Source organism: Phascolarctos cinereus, unplaced genomic scaffold, assembly GCF_003287225.1.
Source record: "Phascolarctos cinereus isolate Bilbo 61053 unplaced genomic scaffold, phaCin_HiC Scaffold_4;HRSCAF=312, whole genome shotgun sequence".
Classification (NCBI taxonomy): Eukaryota; Metazoa; Chordata; class Mammalia; order Diprotodontia; family Phascolarctidae; genus Phascolarctos; species Phascolarctos cinereus.
In genome coordinates, this window is record NW_027555847.1 from 293,558,900 (window position 1) to 293,582,884 (window position 23,985).

General features: G+C 36.1%; 1 protein-coding gene across 5 annotated transcripts in view; it reads left to right on the forward strand.

Moving 5' to 3' along the window:
• The first annotated feature begins 423 nt into the window (after positions 1 to 423).
• MCTP1 (multiple C2 and transmembrane domain containing 1) overlaps positions 424 to 23,985 on the forward strand; it is a 498,591-nt gene continuing 475,029 nt past the window's right edge. For all 5 annotated transcript variants that reach the window (XM_078153123.1, XM_078153125.1, XM_078153124.1 and 2 more), the window contains exon 1: positions 424 to 630. In XM_078153123.1, coding sequence (XP_078009249.1) covers positions 574 to 630 — 57 coding nt within the window. In that variant the 5' untranslated portion in view covers positions 424 to 573. The remainder of the gene's footprint in view (positions 631 to 23,985) is intronic.

Below are 23,985 nucleotides of genomic sequence, written 5' to 3' on the forward strand. Positions count from 1 at the left end.
TAATCTTATTCACTGACATGAAAGTTTACTGTCTTCAATTTGCTTCTTTTTTAGGGTTCTCTCTTAGTCATGTTGGTGAATCGACATTGTGTGGTGTAGAAACATTAAAAACACAGTCTCCAGCGAGCAGGCAGACAGACCTGTGTGCTGGTGTTATTCTCATTTGCACATTTGTGCTGTGAGCTGTGGGGAAGAGACTTTTAAAAAAATGTGTTTGTCTTGATAGATAAAAATGTCATTATTTGGTTTATAACCACCTTAAGACAAATAATTTGTCTAGTATGTAATCTATATTAGCAGTTTAGAAAGAGAAAATTCTGCCCTCCCTGGTTTGAAGAGTTGAGTCATATCCTGTGAATCCGTGAAGCCATGGGATTCAAACATCACGCTTTCCTCTTACTTTCATTCTGAGGAGCTGCAGTTCAGAGCAGCAAGTGATATCTGTGAAGGGGCTGGTATTTGATCAGTTGGAAAGGAACAGTCGCACTTGTGAGTAGACAGAGAGGAAGGCTAAGTTTGGAAGTGCTCCTCTCTCATTGCAGCAAAATATGTTTTGCTCATTTCTCTTCCACTATGCTAGATAGCTGTAAGTTGAAAAGTACAAGCAGTTTACCATTTACTTACAATAAGGTAAGAACCTCATTTTTCCTTTAAATCATTATGTTCTGACAGTCTTGAATGTATTGTGTTTGCTTTATTTACTCTGTGCCTCAAAAGTGCTCCCCCCCTTTTTTTCACAGGAGTAATCAAAATATTCTTATTTTGAATTCTAAAATATAAGTAATTTTTTAAGTTAGAGTATAAGTATTTTGTAAGGTTCTTAGTTTAATAGAATGATGCTGTTTTAATACTTCCTGTGATAAGATGGAGCTTAAGAAAATTAAATATTATGGAAATAGATATGTATACATACACACACATGTATGTATGCACACATATTAGTGTATACATACCTATCTACATATACATGTTCAAATATTTTAAAAGTTACCATTGGGAAGGAAGTAGGATCAGTTACTTAAATTATAAATTGGCTATACAACTTCTAACCCCAGAGCTCGAATAAGGAAGATATGTATGCATGCTTGTCTCCTGTGTCTGTGTGTCTCCTCATTTTTGCAAATATATCTTGCTTCTAGTCATAGAAGGAGAAAGAAGTATTAATTAATAGGAGGTCTGCAGTGGAACAATAGTGAAAGCCCACTCTCTTCATTTCTGGTTTTCTATTCAAGGGAAAAGCTGGTTTATTTATAAACCATTGATTGATCTGTTTGTTTTAAAATGTGTTTAAGACTTTTTCACCCGCCCATTTCTTTACTTGCTGTGGGGTATATTTATATACAAATTCTCTGGGGAAAACTGTGGATAAACTATCTTCATTATTTGTTAAGTTCTTATGATTCCTATTTTATTTTAACTCTCAGTACCATTTCTGCAAATTGGAGAAATGATATTTAAGTAGAATTTTGTCACAGAACAGTGAGTAAAGTATATATTGTCATGTGGTTGTAAATGATTGTAAAAATGTGTGTGCTTTTTGAGTCTTTGAATTCCCCTGTGAATGGTTGTTTGGCTTGTTTGAGACTATAGCTCATTGAGTTAACATCTAGATGCATAACAATGAATTCCTAAGGTGGTTAATATATTTGAGGATTTTTCTAAATGTTTAAATGCTGATTACTATTTCAAATGCTTTTTTTTCAGTTCCTAATTGATTCACAGTCATGCTTAGGGGCTATCATTTTTATCCAAAATTATACTCATTACACAATTACTAGGTTCTAATTACAGCATAGGAATTACATCAAATTAGATATATTTTATTATAGAAACCGTGTTTTTGCAGTAGGGAGCCCTACGGATCTAATAGGAGACATGTAGTTAGATACCCTTCTCTCTGTGTTGGGGAATAAAAGAAACTCAAACCCTAAATCCATACCCCAAGAGGTAATCTTTCAGAGGGAATAATTTGTATTTAAATGACTGTTTTAACACATTGAGATCTAAGTTGTCTTCTACTCTTGATAGAAAAAGGGGGGGGGGACAATTTTCTTGAATCATGTAACACATGCCCCTAAAGATCTGATTATAATTCATACATTGGGATGATATAATGTGGTCAGGAAAATAGCATAATGGTAAGTTAGACAGCTGAATCTACTCCAGGGTTTAGTCAGATGATGGGCTCTTCTGGTTGATCAACATACCTTTTGTGAATTACCAATTTTCAAAGCATTTCAATTCTTTTTTATATTCTAACAACAAAGTGCACTTCACACTAGAATCAACGCAAAACGTTTGATCCATGGTGGTAATTACCCAGAGACCTTTCAGTTCCTCAGGGCATTTGCTAGGCTGCTAGGAACATCAGTTTTCATTGTGCCAGTGTTGGCTGACAATGGTGGAAAATCTAGATTTTCCTCAACATACTCTTTCTTCAGATATCATTGGATTATTTCTAGCTTGTCCTCCAGTGCACTGCAAACCCTATATGATTCTTCAGTTACTCAGGATATGACTAGATTACTCAAGAAACCTCTGCACCTTCCTTCTCCTACGGTCTTTCTGCTTCATTGACTTAGCACTTCCAGGGGAGGATGAGTGGGAGCTGAAAAAAGGAGAGGAACCTCAGATTTTGTAATTAATATGATTTTGTGATAGCTCTCATTAAGGTGTTATTGTTTTGTTTTTTGGAGGGAGGTAAAAATTAATGGTTTGAATGAGGCTGAAGGTACTGACTACCTAAGAATTTCAGATATGGAGCTTAATACCAAGAGGTAGGGGTAACTAAAATATATTTTAACAGCTTTTATGGGAACTTGCAGGAAGATTTATGAATTTCACTGTTTCTTTTATTTTTTGTTCCTAATCAAAATATCGACAAACTACATTTTAAAAATAATTTTTATAGCAGTAATTTTGGTTGGCAAGTTCTTATTTTTTCCCCATAGTCCATCCACTCTTAATTTCTGCAGTATAGAAAGAGTACTGGATTTAAAACCAAAAGAGCTAGGAACCGGTTTAGTTCTCCCTCTGGTTCTGTGGCCTTGGGCAAATAATTTAATTTATTTGGACTCATTCTCAACTGTAAAATGAGTGAATTATTGTATTGAATATATTGCCTCTAATGACCCATCCAGCTCTAAATGTACAAACCTAAGAGCAATTTTGTAATGAAAATACCATTAGGAAATGTGCAGAGAAATGTTGTTTGTTATCATTTAATCAAAAATCAAGTATTTTATACTTCCCTAGAAAGTGAACATTTTTGGAAAATATCTTGATGTCACTTTTCCTAAAGAAATACTGCTTATGATATTAATCACAACACTACTGCACTGCTATCTGAAGTTGCCCTAGGCTTTGACTTGACTCTGGTTCGTTGGCCTTCCAGCCAAACCCCAGAAGAGTAGCTTTGGTGCCAATGGGAGCTTATCCTATTTAATGGTTGGGGAGAATTATAGCTGCCACATTCTCAACCTTATCTTTTGTTCCCTGACTAGTACTGAAAGTAGAAAGAACACAGTTGTAAAAAGCAGATGTGTGACATAGTTCTGGGTCTTTTGCTTTCTGTGTTGTGACTTTGGTCAAGTCATTTATCTTCAGCTTCTTCTTTAAAAAGAGGATCATAGTACTTGCCCTTCATCCATCACAGGGTGATTATGGAGAGTAAACTGAGATCATGTAAAGAAATGTGATACAAAATGCCAAATGATAGTGATGGTATCCATGTCCTGGCTCCCTAAAGAGCAGAGTGAAGGCGTTAACAAGGTGTCAAAAGATTAACTTGTGTTTTTATTTATTTCTTTTTAAAAATATGGTTCCTGTATTTTGCTTCACTGTATATTATTTTGCATGTCAAATTTTAATCTTGTTTTAAATTTTTTTATGTTTTAAGTTTTATTGATAGCAGTTGATTTTGCATGGCAGTCATTTTCAGATATGTCTGTTTCTGATATAGTACTATTTATCCCCACTGAGACCTCTTTGGTAACAAAGAAAAAGAGTTAAGCTAAAACCGATAGATACAGCAACAATGCCTGATAATATATGTGCCTCTCCTCACTCATCATCCTCCACCCTTCCAAGGAAAAGAGAATGATGCATTTCCCCATGGCTTGTGTAGGTTCAGGATTGTACATTACATAGGATTTGGCTTTATTTTATGGCGATTTTTGTTCATATTATACTGGACAAACAAAAACATCCTGTCTTTTTTCTGATATCCTCATAAAAATAAATGTGCTTTATGTTATTTTCTATGCTGATTTCAAACATAGCTTCATATTTTGTGTTATCCACAGCTTTCATGGGAACAATAGTTTTATCTTTGAAAATATAATTTTTTACTTAACATAATTTTTCTCAATTCAATTCCTCTTGGTTGCAGCTACTGATGATATGCTGTTGTATTTTGTCTGTGAAACACCCCTGCTCAGTATTCAATAATGGTCAGTCAGGATGCTTGGACTTAATTTGTCTTAGTTTTGCTTCTCTATTGTGGAGATTTCGTGATGAAATTATTCCCCACATTTATCAATTATAGCACCTAGGTTTTCTGGGAAGAAATCTAAATATAAATCTGAGAAATGGATCTGAAGTGAAATGTTATATCCCTAGACTTTAAGAACGTCATTAATAATTTCTTAATAATTTCCTGCCTTCTGCTTTCCCCAAAAATCTTTGGTTACTTGCTACAGAGATTTCTGTCCATCTTCTTCAACTTAAAAATATTTGTCTTTCATCACCTTCAGAACCCACAAATTTTGCCTTTGATTTTAGCCTCACTTATTATTGGAAATTTATTTTTCATAGAAAGAATCCCACACCATTCTAATCCATCACCTTGACAGAATTTTTCATTCAAGCAAGTTTAACATGCAGCAGTAGGAAGAACACTTTGTCAGGACTTACTAGTGGTTGGATTACCACATTTTTCTTCCCTATAATCAGTAATTTCCTTTGAGGCCATTGTTATTGTTTTTGTTTTAATATGGTGGCTCTATCTCTGTCTTTTCCTCTCTCTCTCTCTTCCCCCCCTTCCCTCTCTCCTTCTCTCTCTCTTTCTCCCTCCCTCTCTGTTTCCCTTTCTCTCTCCCTCCCCCCCCTCTCCCTACCCCTCTTCCTCTCCCTTTTCCTCCCCCTTTCCTTCCTCCCTCTCTCCTCCTCCCCCATCTCCCTCCTTTCCTCCTCCCTTGTCTCTCTTCTCCCTCCTTTTTTTCTCTTTCCTCCTCCTCTCTCTTTTTTCTCTCTTTCCCTCCTTCCCTCCTCCCCTCTCTGTGTCCCTCCTTCCCCTCCTTCCTCCTCTCCCTTTTGCTATTCACAAATAAAGCAGAAGTATTTGGCAGGCACAAGTTGTAATCTTGGTTTAAAAAAAAAAGAACAATCACTTTGAGATAGGCAAAGAACACTTTTCATACTTCTTTAGAAAAACTTCGCATTCTGAGCCTTTTTGGGGAGCCTTCTTGCATAAGGTGTCAGTCTTTTAGTCTGGAAGCTAACAATCAATCTTCAGTTTCAGATAAATTAAGGGCAAAAAGTCATTTAGGTATACTTGAGTTATTGAGTGTCTGAGTAAGGAAAGATTACTTTAAATGGGGGAATCACCACTTTGCTCTTACTTTGAGCTCAGCTTCATCATTACAACCTGAATCATCAGATACATCTTCATCCAAATTCCATGTTTCTGGTGGTTTTAAAACAGGTTGCTGTGCACTATGTAAAACAGTTCTTAGGACTGATGTTAGAATCAGATATTTTACAGTAGGTTTAGAGTTGGAGCTAATCCCTGGTGTATTTGTTAAGCAAAAATAGCAATCTGTTAAATGGTTTTTTTGTTCTCTCCAAATCGTAGGAACCTCAAACAGCGTGTAACAAGATCCATGTATCCAACCAGTCCATAATCTAACACAAGTGACAGAGCCACAGAGAGGGGCTTAAACTCTGTCCTGATCAACTGCCCTCCTCACCAAAATCGCATTCATATGTTTTCTTAACTAAAAGGATAAAGTTTCATCTTTGAGATTTGTTAGCTTGCTGCATACATAACAAAAAATTCTGATGACTGAGACTTTTACAAAAGCACAAAACGCTTGACAAAACAGAATTAGAAACAAGAATCACATTTACCAAATGACTTCACACATGACTGCCAGAACTGTCTGCTCCATACTGGAAGTTTCGGTGCACAGCTGAGCACATGTGTCCATACCTCAGCCTGTCTTGCTACACAGCACATAAACTTCAGCCAGCACACAAAGAACAAGCTGACTCGTGACTGTTCTCTACCTCTTCTCATTGTTCTTCTCCTCATCAACCCCACGCTTTGTTATTGCCTCATATGGCCATTCAGTGAGAGTAAGTGGTCTAGAAATTCCATGTGCAGTTTTAAATTTAGCATAAAAACCCTCCAAAAAACCTTCCACATGACAAAAGTATCATTTTTGTTATGTATGTATATGGTTTTGCTCTTTTGGCTTGCTTTGTTCTATATCAGTTCATATAAATCTCATCATGTTTCTCTGATTTCCTCATTCATTCATTCTTGTAGTGTAACAGCATTCCAAGACTAGTTTGTTCAACTGTTTTCCATTCAATCAGGGTCTACTTGGTTTTTAATCTTATGCTACAAGAAGTATTGTTATCAATATTTGCGTAACTTGAGATATTTCTGAAATTGGGCTATATGCATGGCAGTGAGAGCTCTGGATTAAAGGATGTGAATGGATTAGTTCTTTTTCCTCACAAAATTTCAAATTGTTTTCCATAACTGGTAGACCAGTTCATAGTTCTATAACCTCATAGCTCCATCCAAATAATGAACTTATTAGTTTGCCTTCTCACAGGACCTCCAATGCGGACAGTTTCTCTCTTTTGCATTTTTGCCAAATTACTAGCTGTGAGGTGAAACCTTAGAGCAATTTCAATGTACATTTGCATCTTTTATATGGTCTTTAATATTTTAATTTTCTTTTAAAAACATTTATTTAAATCTGACCCCTTATTCAGGAACAGCTCTTTATCTTTTACATTTGTGTTAACAGATAAGAACAAATGACATAACATATGTAAAATACTTAAAGCATAAAAATTCTAGTTATTATTGTTATCATTAGCTCCTTATATATCATATATCAGAACTTTATTAGAACAATTTGATGCAAAGGTGTTTCCTCTTTGCCAAATGACAATTTCTCTTCTTGTCCTAGCTGCATTGATTTTATTTGGAGGAAAAGCTTTTTATTTTTATGCAACCAAAAATTTATTTTACCTTTTATAATTGCTTCTATCCCATGTTAGTTAAGAATTCTTCCCCTAGCCATAGTTGTGAAAAATGCCTTTTTCCATTCTTCTGTAATTTTTTTAAACTTTGACCTTTTGTAATTATGGCGTCTTGTCATTTGGAAGTTATTGTGGTACGTGGTATGACATGCTAGCCTAAACCTATTTTTTGCTAAACTGCTATTTTCCCCAGTATTTCGTGTCAAATAGAGTCTTTCCCAAACAACTGGTTCTTGAATTCTTGAATTTTTCAAACGTTGGGCTATTGAGTTCAATTGTTTCCAATTCTTGCTTTCTTGGTCAGTTCTATTAATATATTTTAACCAGTAGCTAATAGTTTTAATAATTAAATTTTTTTTTTGCTTTTTAGTGAAACAATCAGGGTTAAGTGACTTGCCCAGGGTCACACAGCTATTAAGAGTCATGTGTCTGAGACTGGATTTGAACTCAGGTCCTCCTGACTCCAAGGCCAGAGTTCTATCCACTGCATCACCTAGCTGCCCCTAATTGATTTATAATATAATGTGAAGTCTGAAAATGCTAATCTCCCTTCATTCCTATTTTTTCATTATTTCTCTTTATGTATCAGATCTTTTTTACCCCTCCAAATACATTTGGTATTTATTTTGATTGGTTCTATAAAATATCTTTCCTTTTTGCAGTTTGATTGGTATAGCACTAAAGCTAGAAATTAATTTAAGTAGTAGTATTTTTATTATGTTGCTGTGACCCAAACATAAATGATTAAATATCGATCTCTCCAATTATTTTTTATTTTATTTCTATAATATTTCTTTTTTTAAAACATGATCATTTTGGTGTCTTCAGTATGTCTTAGTAGCCTGATTCCTATATAGAACTATTTTAACATGAATTTGTATATTTTTGTTACTTAGGTTTCTATATTTCTTCTTGATCTTTGTCATTACTATATTGAAATGCCAGTTGATTTCCATAAATTTATTTGTGTGGTGCTAGAGTTGTGAAGCAAATAATTGCTTTACTTCATTTGTTGATTCTGAGGTAATCTGTAGATTATCTTGTCATTTCTAAATAAGGATAATGTTTTCTCCTTGTTTCACAGGTAAACATATAGGTAACACCAGTTGTTGGGCAGGAGAACACAGGAGGGCTCCTAACACTAACAGGTGTTCTAGCACAGGTTCACTTTTGATCTGGTGAGACAGGAAGATGGCTTCATAGGGGTTAAATAAGTTTATTTTATTCTAATCTAGTCTTCCCAAAAGAGTTGCTAGTAATGGGAGCACCAACTCCTACAGCATTCCCTAATCACTCTTCTAGCAGGGGTGGGCCAGAACGGTAGGAACTATGTATGACTTCTTAGTGGTCCCCTAAGCCTCACTGGTGGCTGGTTGAAGCAGATACACAGATTTCCCCCAAGCTTTGATGGGGGCCAATAAAGGCAGGTAAATGCATTCCTCTATGCATTACTCAAATCCCAAAATGGGTTTCCCCCTCATTGACCAGTGCCCACTTGCTTTATAGGGCAAAAGACAAAGAAGGTATATTGCCAACAATAGCCTCACAGGTTAACTTTAGCAATTTCATCATTCAACACAAGTCTAAGTAAATATCACTTATGTCATCCCTATATCTCATTGCCCAAGTGTGGTGGAGATGTTTTCAACCATAATTCATGGGAAATATTATCTAGGATCCTGGAACTATTATCTAAAAAGGAATAACAAAATCCTCCTTACACACACTAAAATCCATCACTTACACTTCTGTTTGCTGCTGTTTATACCTTTAATTTCTTTCTCTTGTCTTAATCTGACTTCTATTTCAAATAATGATCTGGAAACAGAGCTTTCTTACTTTAGCCCTGTATTTATTGGGAATCTTTCTAGTGAGTGGTTCTTAACTGCAAATAATACTAGCTTTTGGTTTTCAGCTATATCATTTGGATCATATTAAAAAGGCTTCCCATGCCTTTGTTTTCTAGAATTTTTAGCGTCAACAAATGCTATACTTTTATCAAAGACTATTCCTGTACATATTGATATAGTCATTTGGCTTTTGTTTTGAATATGAGTAAACATGCTTATTTTTCGTTAATATTTAGCCACCCTTGGTATAGATCCAACTTGGTTAGAGTGGATAATATATATATGTATACACACACACACATATATGTATATATATGCATGTTATATATGTATATAGTATGTATAGACACACGCACGCACATTGCTGTAGTCTTTTTGATAATTTGAAAAAATGACATCGATATTTATGTGATATAGGTCAATTTCCCTGCTTTATTCCTATTTGATTAGATATTATGACCATTTTTTTCTTCATAAAGTATTTTTGGTAGAGTGCTTTATTTCTATTTAGTGATAATAATTTTATAGCATAGATGTTAGTTGCTCATTAAACTTTTCATAGAATCCACTTCCTTTTTATCTAGACTATGCTTGGTTATTTTCTGGGTTTTTGTTGTTGTTGTTGTTGTTGTTGTTACTGTTACTACATATCTTGTACAATTTCATTTTCTGAAATTGGTTTGTTTTAGGTTTTTTCCTGTTTTTTTTTTGGTTAGGCTTTTTTCTATTTCCTTAGGTTATCATGAATTTCCTATAAAGTTTTGATTTACCAGCATAATGGCATGTAGAAAGGTCTGATAATTTTTATTTACCCTGTAGTGTTAATTCAGGTTGTTCCCTTTAGTTTTTGATAATTTTATTTTCCTCTTTTTTTTACATTATGTATATTAGTTAAAGTAACAGTTCTTTGTTTATTATTTCTATGTTTTTTTCATTTTAACTTTTTTCCTTCTGCTTTTCAAGATTTCCTCTTTGGTGCTTATTTAGGTGGCACAGCTAATATGGTACAAGATCTAGCATTAAGAAGATAGATCAGATTTGAAATCCAGCCTCTATTTACTAAGTAACCCTGAGTAACACTGAGTAACTTAACTTCTTTCTGTCTACCTCGGTCTCCTCCTCTGTAAAATAGGGATAATAGCGCCTTTCAACAACTCCAGGGTTTTCATGAAGACAAAATGAGATATTACTTACAAAGTACTTTGCAAACTTTAAAGTGCTATATAAATTCTATCATTATTATCATTAATATTATTATCAATTTGTTAATTTTTATTTGTTGAATATTGAATATTGAAATTATTATTCCTCTTTTTTATGTGATGTTTTCAGAGTTCCCCCAGGCCTGCTTCAGCTGCAAATTAAAAAAATGTTGTGTTTTGTCTCATTGTTATCATTATCTCTTATATAATTATTCATTATGTCTGTTCTTTTTTCTTTGCTGTGCTTATTATTCAGGATATTTCCTAGTCTTCATTCAGATCTGTCTCTTTTTTTGTTCTCCCCATCTTAATTATTTTGTGGTCTATATAAAGGCTATATTTAAGATGTCTGTCTTTTGCATTTATGCATAATATCAATGCTGTATGTAGCAAGTGATCTCTTTTTTAAAGTACTATGCAATGCTGAGAAATATGCATGTTCTTTGACATCCCCATTCAGAAGATCTTAAAGTCTTATGAATGTCTACCAACAATTTGTTCAACTTTTTATTTTCCTTTTCATTTTTCTTTCTTTTAGATGTGTATGACCCTAAGATAACAATGTTAATATATACTAATACAATAAGTATAATTACTTATATTGAATTTAGTTAACATTTCCTTTATTAATTTAGGTGCTATGCCATTTGGTACATTTACATTTAATAAATAGGTTGTTTCGTTGTCCATGATGCCTTTAAGCATGATATAGTTTCACTGTCTATCTTGACATTATTAATTTTGACATCATTTGATACTGTAATAAATTATATCACTAATAACACTGACACTATTCAAGCCTTTTCAGACTAGGAGGTTTGAGATTGAGGGATGGAGAAGAGTGAAAGCTTTGGGGAAAGGCAATTTCTATAATCTGTTTAAACTGGAATTAGGGCTTAGAGACAAATGATTAATTAACAATTCTTTTTTTTTACAGATTTGCCTGACCCATAGGAAATTTTGTTCCTCTGATTTTTACTCTATATGTGTCTTTATTTTTGGAATCTTTGTATAAAGCAAATTGTTGGGTTTTGTTTTCCTCCATGTATTTCTTTTCTGTCATTTCTTTTGTATTTTAAAATTTTATCCCCCTTCCTTTTTTGAGCCAGCTCTTTTATCTCTACCATTGGCTTCCCTTATTCTAATTCAATCTGAGTCTATCAATCAAATACAAAAACACATAGCAATTGCCTTTTATGTGCCAGACACTGCTCATGTACAAAGAATGTGACTGTCCCTATTCTCAATGAACTTTCATTCTAATAGGGAAGACAACAAGTATGTATAAAATATGAACAGCATAAACAGGAAGTTAATATACACAAAGTAATTAAAAAACAAGGCAGTTTGGGAAGGAGGGCACTAGCAGTTGAAGGAATCAAGAAAGCTTCATGCAGAATATAGTTCCTGAACTGCATCTTAAAGGAAGACAAGTATAGAGGTAAGCAGGGAGCACATTCCAAGCAGTGCTTTGTTCAGAGGCACAGAGATGGGAGTTGGCTTGTCTTGTGCGGAGAATGAGTGGATGAAGCATATGTTAACAATTAACTACGTACAAAGCACTGTGCAAAGTGCTGGGGATTACAAATAGAAAAGATGACCCCTGCTCTCAAGGAGCTCCCCATTCTAATGGAGGAGGTAACACGTATGGAAGGATTCATCTGCAAGTTAGATGGAAAGGTCCCATGCATCATCAAAGCAGATTTATGCTTTGTCACTTTCACTGATGAACTCATATAATTTTTGGATACTGACAGGGCCAAAGACTTTGGGGGCAAGTACTTTTCTTTCTGGGTGTTCAGTAGCTGTGGCTTCAGCAGCTGCACAGCACTTGCTGGGTGCATTTCCACAGGGGTTGCTTTCCAGGATGATAGCTGCAGGCACAGTACTGGAAGCATTGCTATTTCCAAGATTCTTGAGTTCAGGATCTTGGGCTGTCTCTATCAGGATCTGAGGGGTTATGGTGGTCAAGGTGGTGGTGGTGATTTGACTTGTCTAGCACATATTGCCTCCTGTCTCTCCCTCAGGATGCCCTGCTGCTTCAGTTAGAAGTTAGAATGAAGAGAAAAAAAGGACTTTTCAGTTGGATTGCAGTGTGGGAGGGGGAGTAATGTTCAAGAAAGCTGGAAAGATTGATTGAGACAAGGTTTTGTAGAGCTTTGAAAGCTAAACAGAGGATGCTCTATGTTGTCGATATAATAGGAAACTATAGGAATTGGGTAGGGATGTTATGTGGTCAGATCTTCACCTAAAGAAAATTAGTTTGGCAGTACTGTGTAAGGTTGGATTGGATGTTAAGACACCTGGGGCAAGTAAACCACTTAGGAGGCTGTTACAGCAATGGAGGCAAAAGTTGATGAGGGCCTGAACTAAAGTGATTGCTATGTGAATGGAAAGAAGGGGCTGGTTGTGAGAGATGTTGTGAAGGTAGAAATGACAAGTTTTGGTGACTGGGACAAGTTTTGGTGGAGTGAGTGAGAATGAAGTATCTATGATAATGCTGAGGTTACAAACCAAGAAAAGGAGGTCAATTTCACTCTTGACAGGCATTAGGAAATTTGGAAGAGGGGAAGATTTAGGGGGAAAGATAATGAGATACGTTTTAGACATGTTGAGTTATACATGTACCTGTGTAACACTAGTTTAAATAGCCTGTCCTAGAGAGATTATTGGTACTGATTCTGAACCTAAAGGGGACAGAAATCTTGGGAGAACTTGCAGTTTGCTGGGAAGACAGAAAGAGTCTGTGTAAGTACTATGAGAGATCTAAGTTTAAAATGCTATTTCCTGAGGGAAAAGAATGAGTTAAATGGCATCTATATGCAGTCTGTGAGAAGACAGAATGGTAGCTTTCATCCTGTGAGAGCCTGAGACACAGTTTGACTATTAATCTTGTGTGAGTAAACTGCCCTCTGTGAGGAGTCTGTTAGAGAGCTTTGAGTTAGCTGTTACCTTCTGAAAGAACTGAGAAAGACATTTTGAAGAGAATTGCTGAGATATTAAATTATCTTGAGAACTGTGTTTCCAGAATTGAAGAAGCTAGTGGTAGCATTGATGTTAAGATTCTATGCCACCTCTCTTTTCCCTGCTTTTTGAAAAACACAGTGTTAGTCAGTAAACATTTATTAAGTGTCTACTGTGTTCCAGGTACTGTGCTCAGTAGTGGGGATACAAGTTAAAGTAAAAATAAAGACAGTCGCTGTTTTCAATTAGCTAACAAATTAATGGTGGAAGACAACACACAAAAGGAAACTGAAAAACCACAGGGAAGTTCGAGGGTCCGGGAAGGGGAGAGAAGGAAGGTATCCTCCATTTTAGGTGTATGATGGGGAGAAGTCCAAAGAAGTCCCATGACAGTGTAGCTGGTGAGAAATGGGGATGAGACTGTGGTGAGCCAGCCCTGCTCCCTGGAGCCAGTAACCCCAACCTCTAGACAAAGGGTCCAATCAGAGAGGCACAGGATTCTGATGAGATGTGAATACCAGGCAGAATCAGTCTTGCAGGATAATGAGATTTCCCATTGATGAATTTCTTAGGGAAGGAAGGCGTGGTGGAGAACTCTAAAGAAGTCCATGAGCAGTATACAAAATCCATGAATGATGTGGAGGAGGGCAGGGTACTCCCTCTACCAATGAGGATCTCAAACCTACCTTGCCTTTGTAAAAGATTTCCTTGACTTGCTGTAGCAAAAAAAAAAAAAAATTACTCACCTAATAGCAAACTTCCTGGTTATGGTCCTCTTTGAGCTTACCCATATTGGTCCTCAAATGGCAGGTCTGCATTTCTTAACAGAAACTGACCCATTTCTAGTGTCAGGGTACTGATACAGTAATGAGATGGGAATGCATCTCAGTCACTCAAAAGACATTAAGCATGAAAAGTGTTTGAAAACTACTGAACTGAAATGATGACAGGCAAGAGGTATATTACATCTAAGTCCTGAATAAAGACATTGAGTTTGCTAGAATGGAGAGGAATTCCAAATTGGAGTATTTGCCTTTCCAGCACACCTTTGAGGAGGAAAGTCAGGACTTGGGCATAGCAGAGAACAGAGATATGGAAGATGGTCATTGACATCCAGAGCATCTTGGGCAAAAGACCAAAGCTGGAGGAAATCTAAAGAAAAAGTCAACTTTCCCTCCAATTTACTTCCATCAATCCAGATATGCCATAATATAATCTACTGTTAATTTACTCATATGTTTCTAAGTAAACCATAATTTTCCTTAACCACAAAGAGACTAAGGATTAACTAGAGATAGCTATAAATGTAAAATTAGGCAGAAAGTCCAATCTCATCCTAAACATTACATTTTTTTTAACTGGGGGCTCAGAGCTTTGTGACTGAACTCATGTTTTTTATCTAAAATAAACTCCCTAAATCTAAAGAGATAGAAATCATGTGAACCACACTGCCCTCTAGGCTATAAGTGAAACCAAGTATTTTAATAGAATGTTATACTAGGTTCATAGCACTTATGAGTTTATGTAACATTGGTTTAGTCTTTAAGAACCTAGGATTATCTTCTTGTTATGTTGAGACGTTGAACTAGGACTTCATGGAGGATATACAACCCTTCACTTTACAAAATTTGTAATCTTATTTGGTCTTCACAATAGCCCTGTAAGGTAGATTTTTATTTATTTATTTTTTCTAGACCTATGATTTTATCTATGTTGTTATTTAGTCATGTCCAACTCTCGTGACCCCATTTGGGGTTTTCTTGGCAAAGATACTGGAGTGGTTTGCCATTTCCTTCTCCAGCTCATTTTCAGATGAGGAAACTGAGGCAAACAGGGTTCAGGGACTTGCCCAGGGTCCCATAGCTAGTAAGTGTCTGAGGCCAGATTTGAACATAGGAAGATGAGTCTTCCTGACTCCAGTCCTGGCATTCTATCCCCTGCACCCCAGTCAGTATGCTTACCTTTAAAAGGTTGTCAGCAGCCATGATTAGCTCAGAGCAAAGGCATTTACTGAGATGGAATTGTAAGCCCATTCCCCCATAAAAATGGGGTACATCTTTCCACAAATATACACAACATACACCAGTGGTTAGAATAGGCACATACAAAGAGTACATTGATAGAGAGGCACACAAATAAAGATCGCATGTGATCAAGGCTCCATTATGATGGCCATAATCCTCAGTATTCACAGGTGCGGCACTGAAAGGTCCTGATGTCCTTTCTCCTTGTATAGCATTCTTATGCTGGTCTCCTTGGGTGCAGCAGATCTTTCATCTGGCCTCCCTGGGCCTCTCCATCTACATATCGTGGCTCCCTGCTGACAGGACTAACTTCCTCTTAAATGTGTAGCTGTTTCTTTTCCCCATGTCAGAGATTATATTTCCTTAAGGCTGTCTCCTTTCTCTAATTTTTTTTTTCCTCCCTACTTAGGGAAGTAATCTTCTAATGGGTGAATAACTCTGCAGCAAAGTGCCATGGTGAGTTAGGTGAAGGGAAAGAAATTCCCTCCTTCCTTTTCCTTTCTCTTCCCCCTACTCCTGCTGATCTCTGGTTGAGGTGGAAAGGGGAACGGCCATAGGGAATCTTTCTTAGACACCTTTCTTCTCTACCTCTAGTCGTCACACTCTTCAGAGCTCTCTTGGTTTGCCTGCCAACTGATTCTCAAGAGAGGGTATCCCTCTTTTGAAAGGGTCACAAATGGCATGACTGAAGCTTGGGCTCACTGCCCTCTAATTCCATTAGGGAGAATGTCCTTGCACCTCATAAAGGGTTGACCACATTTGCACTTCGTGTAAAGCATCAGCATTTTTTAATCTCTGCTCCCTGCACCTTCTGTGATTTCTTCAAGGGGAGGATATCAATGGACAGGGTATCCCCCTCAGTTCTTCTCATTCCTCTTTATAAGAGCATACAGAACAAATATACAACAATCTACAACTCTCTATCAATGGTAGCATGGAGATATGTAAGATGCATAAAATCTATACCCATCTCAGTTCTGCCACTTAGAGTTTCCTCTTCTGTACAGTGAGTTGGGCTATATGACCTCTAAGGACTCTTACAGCTCCAGCTTTGTTATCCTATCGTGCCATGTTTGGAGTCAAAACTGTATTCAAGTCTTGACTGATATCTGTGAATCTGGACAATTTCATTAATGTCTCTGTGCTTTTCAGTTTCCTCTTCTGTAATATGAGGGTATAATACATGCGCTACATCACAGGGTTATGGGGAATAAAACACATTGCAAACAGTAATGTCCCACTTTAAATAGCTTTCATACTTGTTCAAGACAAGGTCAAAGGTGATCAGGGCAGCTCACACCTCTAGTCCTGCAAGATCCTGGTGTCCTCTCTCTTGTCATATACTGAATGTTGCTGTATCTAAATCATAGCAACATTTACTGAATATATTCACATTTCTTTTGTAATTAATTAGGTCTTGGAAGACTAGATATTCCATTTATTTTGTTAGAATTTTTTTTTAAAGTTTTGGTGTTGGGATTTTTTTAAAAGAAAAAGTCATACAGAGAAATTTCTGTGGAAATACTTGGGGGAATTCTATATCCTTTGTGGACATCCTTGAAAAAAAATATTCTTACCATTTGAATTTTTTTTCTCATAGTTTTAAATTCTATTCCATCTAGACTTGAAGCACTTTAGTGTTTGGGAGAAAAAGATTATGTAACCACAACATTCAGATTTTAGGAATCTATTACCTATTACAACAGAACAAGTGGCCACATAGCTACTGAGAGGAAGTTGCTGTGAAAGTGAACCATTTGGGTTTTGTGGTTTTTAAATACCAAGCAGAGATGTTCGTCAGACAGCTTCTGATCTGCTTTCTGAAAGTTGATAGCAGAAATAGATTCCCAAAGGGTTTGTTTTAATGGAGAGAGGTGTAGAATCCAAGACAACACCACTTCACTCCATGTTTGTTGGACAGCTCTTTGTGTACAGGGGGAAGAATATCACATTATTATAATTATTAATAAATAACTACATGGGTACACAATTGAATGGCATAAATCTTGTCTTATCACTGAAAATTGTGACTTATATTCAGAAAACATAGCTTGGAATCACTGAATGTTGTCACTGGTGATGAAATTATAGCTTTCTGCTATGTTTACTTTCTGTGATATACTCACAAGTGTTTTTCTTTATAAAATATATTATACACAGTTGTTATCTCTCCCAATAGTATATAAGATCCTTTAAAACAGGGAGTATTTTGACCTTTGTTTTTGCCTTACTACCACCTAATAGTGCCTGGCACATAGTAGGCACTTAATAAATAATTTTTGATTGATTGATAATTATGTTGCCAACTTTGCAGCTAATAAAGATTACATTTTGTTTCAGTTTTTCCATGTATAAAGTTGGGGAACTATCATAATAATGGACACTTGCTGTATTTAGTACAGATCCATTCATCCTGCATTAATATCATTAAATATTACAATTATCACCAATACAATTAAAATTAATTGATTTATTAATATTAAATTCATTCATAATTCATAATTCTAATAGATTTATAATTATATTATACATTTATATATAATTATAATTATTAAATTAATTAATATGTGATAAAATATATAATAAATAAAAATAGTCAAATTGATTAAATGACATATAATTAAAATTTAATATAAGTAATATCACATCAGTAAAATATCATTTAAAAGTTCTAATGCTATGGTTGCCTTTCTCAGAATGATATTCTGAGGAGTGATGTTAGTAAGCACACTGAACTCATTTGAAATTACTATAGGCAGTTGAGATTATGTTACTAAAGCATTAATACCTGTACACAATGTTCTTATGAAGAAAGTGTGAATACCTACAATCGTTGTAGAAAATTGAGAGTTGGATATGGGAGAATCTGATCTTATGTAAAATTGTTAGAAAGCCATGGAATAATATGAAGCTTCACTCTGCTCTAGTTTTTTCATTAGTAAAATGGTATTTGCATACTTTCCCATTTTACTTAATGTGAAGGACCCCTCTCTCCTCACAAGACGAGGCCAATAGCTGTTCCTATTGGGAGAATACTCAATCTTAAAATCCTATCTTGGGTGCAGTGTGTAGGACATACTACATAAAGAGACCCTTCTATACTTGTTTGTTTTTTTGGAGATTGAAGAAGATGATTTTGGTTCCCACTTTCTAGTCCATGCAGGACTCACTGTCAGCAGAAGTGTCAGCAGTAAGAAGGTAGAAATGTTGCCTGGATGTACACCTGCCAAAATCAGCCATGTCAAACAACCAAGCTTCCTATGATCATGTCCAGTACATACTAAGATGTCATTGAGGCCTGTACTAGTTTCCTGACAGCTCTGAGAGACACTGCCATATTCAAGTATCAGTAGTTCAGCATTTGTCCACAGGACTCATCCTTACATCCTTTCTAGTCCCTTACAGAGATGAGAAACAGATTGGGGAAGCAGGGATCTGAGATACATCCCCGTCTCCTCAGGAAGAGTGGTATGGGAAGGTTGTGTTCTGGAAAAGGGGCAGTAAGAAGAATGCCTACCAGAGTATTTTTTTAAACTAGTTATTTACTTTGCCTTTCTATTTTAATATTTTAAAGTAAACTGTGTTTTAAAATATTTTGATAAATTGTTTTTCTTCATCACCCCATTGTGATACCATGTTACTGATATGTGATTGGTAGTAAAACGACTTGGTATTTTGAGAAAGAAGTTCAAAAGAGCATTAGGAACTCAGAATAAAAGGAGTAGACTGAGCCCAATGCAAGCTTTAAAAGCTCAAAAAGCTAATGAGCAGTATTTGTACAAAATTCTCAGAATAGTAAAACTAGAACAAGATTAGAGGCTAAATGATGTAGGTAGCTTCCTAAGGCACAGTGCAATAAAGACTTTAAAAAATATTTATATAAACATATTTTAATACCAGAAAATTAGTATATTTAATACTCTCTGTAGCGTATGAGTATTTTTTTTTTGATAAATCAAGATGCATTTTTTTAAGGTGGGCAGACAGCCTCCAAGGGGCATATTGTAGATGTCACTATCAAATGAAGGGAAAGATTTTGCAATTTTTAAACCTTTCCTTGGGTGTATAATTGTCTTATATAACCCCTGACTATAATTGTGGCTAACTGAAATAAGATGTTCCTTGAGAAGAGGATTGAGAGGAAAACAGGTGATTTGTTAGCACATGGGTCAGTAATTCCAGCTTTGAGGTCCAGAATTTTAGAAGAAGAATCCCCACCAACTCTTCTGTAATTTCTTTGACCCCCATGAGAAATACTCCCAGAGAGATGGGGAACAACTTCTTTAGGTGAATCGATGGCTTTTACATGAGAGTTCCTTCACTTCCCATGTCTGCTGCTATGGCTTTCACAAAGCTAAAGATCAGCACATCTTTCTTCCTTTAATTCACCCAAGGTATGGTTAGAGGTTAAGAGTTTTATTAATGAATTAAAAGGAAGAGCTAAAAAACAAAAACAAAAACAAAAAACCCCTTAAGATGTATAAAACTTAGTTCCATCTTTTGCTGCTGATCATTGATTTTGGTAAAGCACAAAAACTGAATCAGAACTATTTCAGAGAATGCTGTTGATTTACTAATTCAAATAATTCAAATCCTGTTTCCACAATTTATTAGTTGTTTAACTAGCATTGTGCAGTGGTTAGTGCACAGGACTTGGGACCGGGAAGACCTGAGTTCAAATCCTGTCTGATACACTTTAGCTTTGTGACCCTGGGCAAATCACTTAACCTCTCTGTCCTCAGGTTTCTTGCTTATAAAATAGGGATAATAATAGCACCCACCTCACAGGGTTATTGTGAGGGTCAAATGAGTTGATCTATGTAAAATTTCCTTAAAGTTCTATATAAATATTAACATTACTATTAATAACCTGGGGAAACATATTTAACCTCTCTGATTCTGTTTCCTTACCTGAAAGGGATAATAAAATTATCTGCCCCAAAAGTTCGTTAGTGAAATATTATATATAAAGTGCTTTGTAAATATAAAGCACTATATAAATGTGAGTTGTTTATTATTGTTGCTATGTTGTTATCAGTCATGTCCAACTCTTCATGACTGTGGACCATACTGCCCATGGGGTTTTCTTGGCAAAAATATTGGAGTGGTTTTCCATTACCTTCTCCAGTGGATTAAAGCAAACAGAGGTTAAGTGACTTGCCCAGCTAGTAAGTGTCTGAGGTCAAATTTGAACTCAGGTCTTCCTGATTCGAGGGCCAGCACTCTATCCAATGAGCAATTTAACTTCCTAAGACATCTAAGCTGGTTTTTTTTTTATTACTAAGGAGTTAATGGAAATATATGTGCTTTAAAAAGAAGCAGAATTAATTTGAGGTACCTAAGGCATTCTGGGTCCTTAGATACTTTTTGTTTGATGTCAGATTTTTCAGGAATGACTCAGAGTCAATTCAGTTTGGTAAACAAAGTGTTAAAATGTTTGCTGTGTGCTAGCTTTGTGCTTTAGACTTTGAAGCTGCAGAAATGAAATTTAAAAAGTACAGTTTTAAGCTTTAATATTAAAGCTTCATTTTAAAGTTTAAATATCAATTAGAACTTAATATGAAGTTAAATAAAATAAGGCCAAAAATTAAAGCTTAATAGTAACTTAAAATAAAACTAAATATTCATTAAACCTTGATGTTAAAGCTTAAAACTGCACTAAGACTTTGGGGGAAGAGGTATTGTAAACAACGATCCCTAACCTTAGAGGGCTCAAAGTAATAAAAGCTGACACATGCCTCTTGCTTTATATTTTAAAAAAACACTTTAATAAGGTCACATTGATCTTTGTAGCAGTCCTGTGTGGTGAGCAGGCAGGTGTTGTTCATTACCATTTTGTAGAGAAAGAAACTGAAAATCTAAAGAGTTAAATAGCTTGTCTAAAGTCACACAGATAGTAAACAGCATAAAAGAAGTTAGAACCTAAGACTTAGGACTCCATATAGGGTACTCTTGCCATAAGATTGTAGTTCCCCTGTACAATCTCATAGAATCACAAAATTTCTAATTTGAAGGGGAGCTCAGTAGCTTTCTAGTCCAACCAGTTCTTAAAAAAGAATAACTGTCTAGCATATCTGTACCTTTCTTTACACATACAGGTGGTACAGTGGATAGAGCATCAGGCCTGGAGTCAGGAAGACCTGAGTTCAAGTCTTGCCTCAGGCACTAATTGTGTGACCCTAGGCAAGTCACCTAACTTCTGTTTGCCTCAGTTTCTTCATTTGCAAAATGGGGATAATGTTGCACCTCTGTCCCAGGGTGTTGTGATGATCAGAAGAGGTAATAATTGTAAAGTGCTTGGCACTGTGCAGACTTTGAAGATCTCCAGTGAGTGGGATTCCACCTGCCAGGCCATTCTACTTTTAAACAGCTCTCATTGTTAGGAGCTTTGCCCCTGCATCAAGCTTATTTGTGCTTCTTTGCAACTTCCCCTATATGCTCTTAGTTTAGCCTTCTTTAGCCAAACAGAAAGTACAGTTCCTCTTCCAAGGATTAAACTTCTCTGGAAATGTTCACACTTTTTAAGACACATCCTCCTTCACTCTTCTCTCCTCTAGGCTTCAGCTGTCCCTCATGTAATAGTATCCTCAGGTCCTTTACCATGCTGTTTAACCTCCTCTGGAATCTATCTAGAAGCTTTGCAATGTCCTCCCAAAAATGTAGAACCCAGAAATAAAGTCAATGCTCAATTTGTGGAAAGATTAGGATAGAGAGTAGTGAGACTGGGGGGGGGGCAGCTTGGAGGCCCAGTGGATAGAGCACAAGCCATGGAGTCAGGAGGACTTGTTAAAATCTGGCCTCAGACACTTATGAGCTGTATGACCCTGGGCAAGTCATTTAACCTCAATTGCCTGAGAGTGAGAGAGACAGAGAAAGAGAATGAATAGTGGGACTGTCAGTTCCTTTTTTCCTGGAAGCTATGACTTTCCCAAAATAACCTAAGAATGCATTAGAGGATCATTGATCCAGAGCTGGGAGAGACCCTAAAGGTTATCTAATCCACCCTCCTAATTTTACACATGAGAAAACTGAGGTCCAAGGAAGTTAAGTGACTTGTCCTCATTACACAGGTGGTCAGTGTCAGAGGAAGAGCATGAACCCAAGTCACATCATTTAAAAAAAAAAGGGCAATCCAAAGAGATACTTTTTATAGCTGTGACTATAAGGAGAAATAGAGATAATTATAGAAGATAAAATAGACAATTTTAATAACATAAAGCTAAAAAGCTTTTACCCAAATAAAATCAATGTAGCTAGAAGAAGAAAATAATCTCCCATTTATAGAGAAAGTTTTGTAGCCAATTTCTCTAATAAAGATCTGGTATGCAGGATATATGAGGAATCGATCAATCAGCGTGCATTTATTAAGTGTCTGCTATGTGTCAATCACTATTCTGGTTACTAGAGATTCAAATACAAAGAATGAAACAATTCCTATTTGAAATGAGTTTACATTGTAATGGAGGAGACAACAAATACATATAAAATGTGTACAGAATAAATATAAAATTTATAATTATATATGTATACATATGCACATACAGAGACACACAAAGCAGTTAAATGCATGGTAATTTGAGAAGGGTACCAGAGTTCAGGGGATGAGGAAAGACTAGTAGAAGATAGAGCATGAGCTGCATCTCATAGGAAGAGAGAGATTCTTGGGAGTGGATGTCTGGAGGAAGTACATTACAGGAATGGGGATGTGAAAGATGGAGTGTATTAAGTAAAGAATGATGAGAAGACCAGTTTGGCTGTATTGTATAATACAGGAGAGGGAATGATGTGTCCACTGAAGCTAGGAAGATAAGTCGGCACCAGGTTGTGTAGGGTTTTAAACCTAAATAGGGGAGAAGGGAATATTTTATCCTAGAGTCAATGGGAAGCCACTGGATTTTGTCAAGTGGGGCACTCACACGATCAGTTTGGAGCTTAAAGAAAATTACTTTGGCAGCAGTGTGTAGGATTGACTGGAGTGGTGAAATACTTGAAGCGTAGAGACCAATTGTGAGAGTGTTGCCAGTGATCCAGGCAACAGATGATGAGGGCCTGAATGAAAATGGTAGCTATGAATGGAGAAATGGGGTTGTGTGATAGAGATGTGAAAGCAGAAATGCTAATTGATTGGTTACATGTAGTGGGGGTGGAGAGGGGAGTTGAGGATAATGCCAAGATTTTGAACCTGAGACTTAGAAGGGCAGAAATAGGGAAGTCCGGAAAGGGAGAGTCAAGGGGAGAAGATAAAGAGTTAATTTTTAGACAAGTTGAATTTAAGGTGTCTCTGGGATATCCAGTTTGAAATATCTATAATAGGTCAGAGGTCTTGGACCGAGGCGAGAGAAAGAGAAATAGTCACTCACTATATAGATCCATCATATCATCTTCATAGAAATTCTAGTTAAACTCATGAGAAATGATGAAGTAACTAAGAGAAAGGTTATAAATCAAGGATTCTTAACTTGAGGTCCCCCTTGTGAGTCCATGGAAAGATTTCAGAGAATCCATGAACTTGGATGAAGAAAAGTACATCTTTATTTTCACTAACCTACACCTGAAATTTAACATTTTCTTCAAATATTTAAAATATTATTCTGAAAAAGGACTTCATAGGCTTCATCAGATTGCCAGAAACGTCTGTGACGCACACAGAAATGTTAACAACCC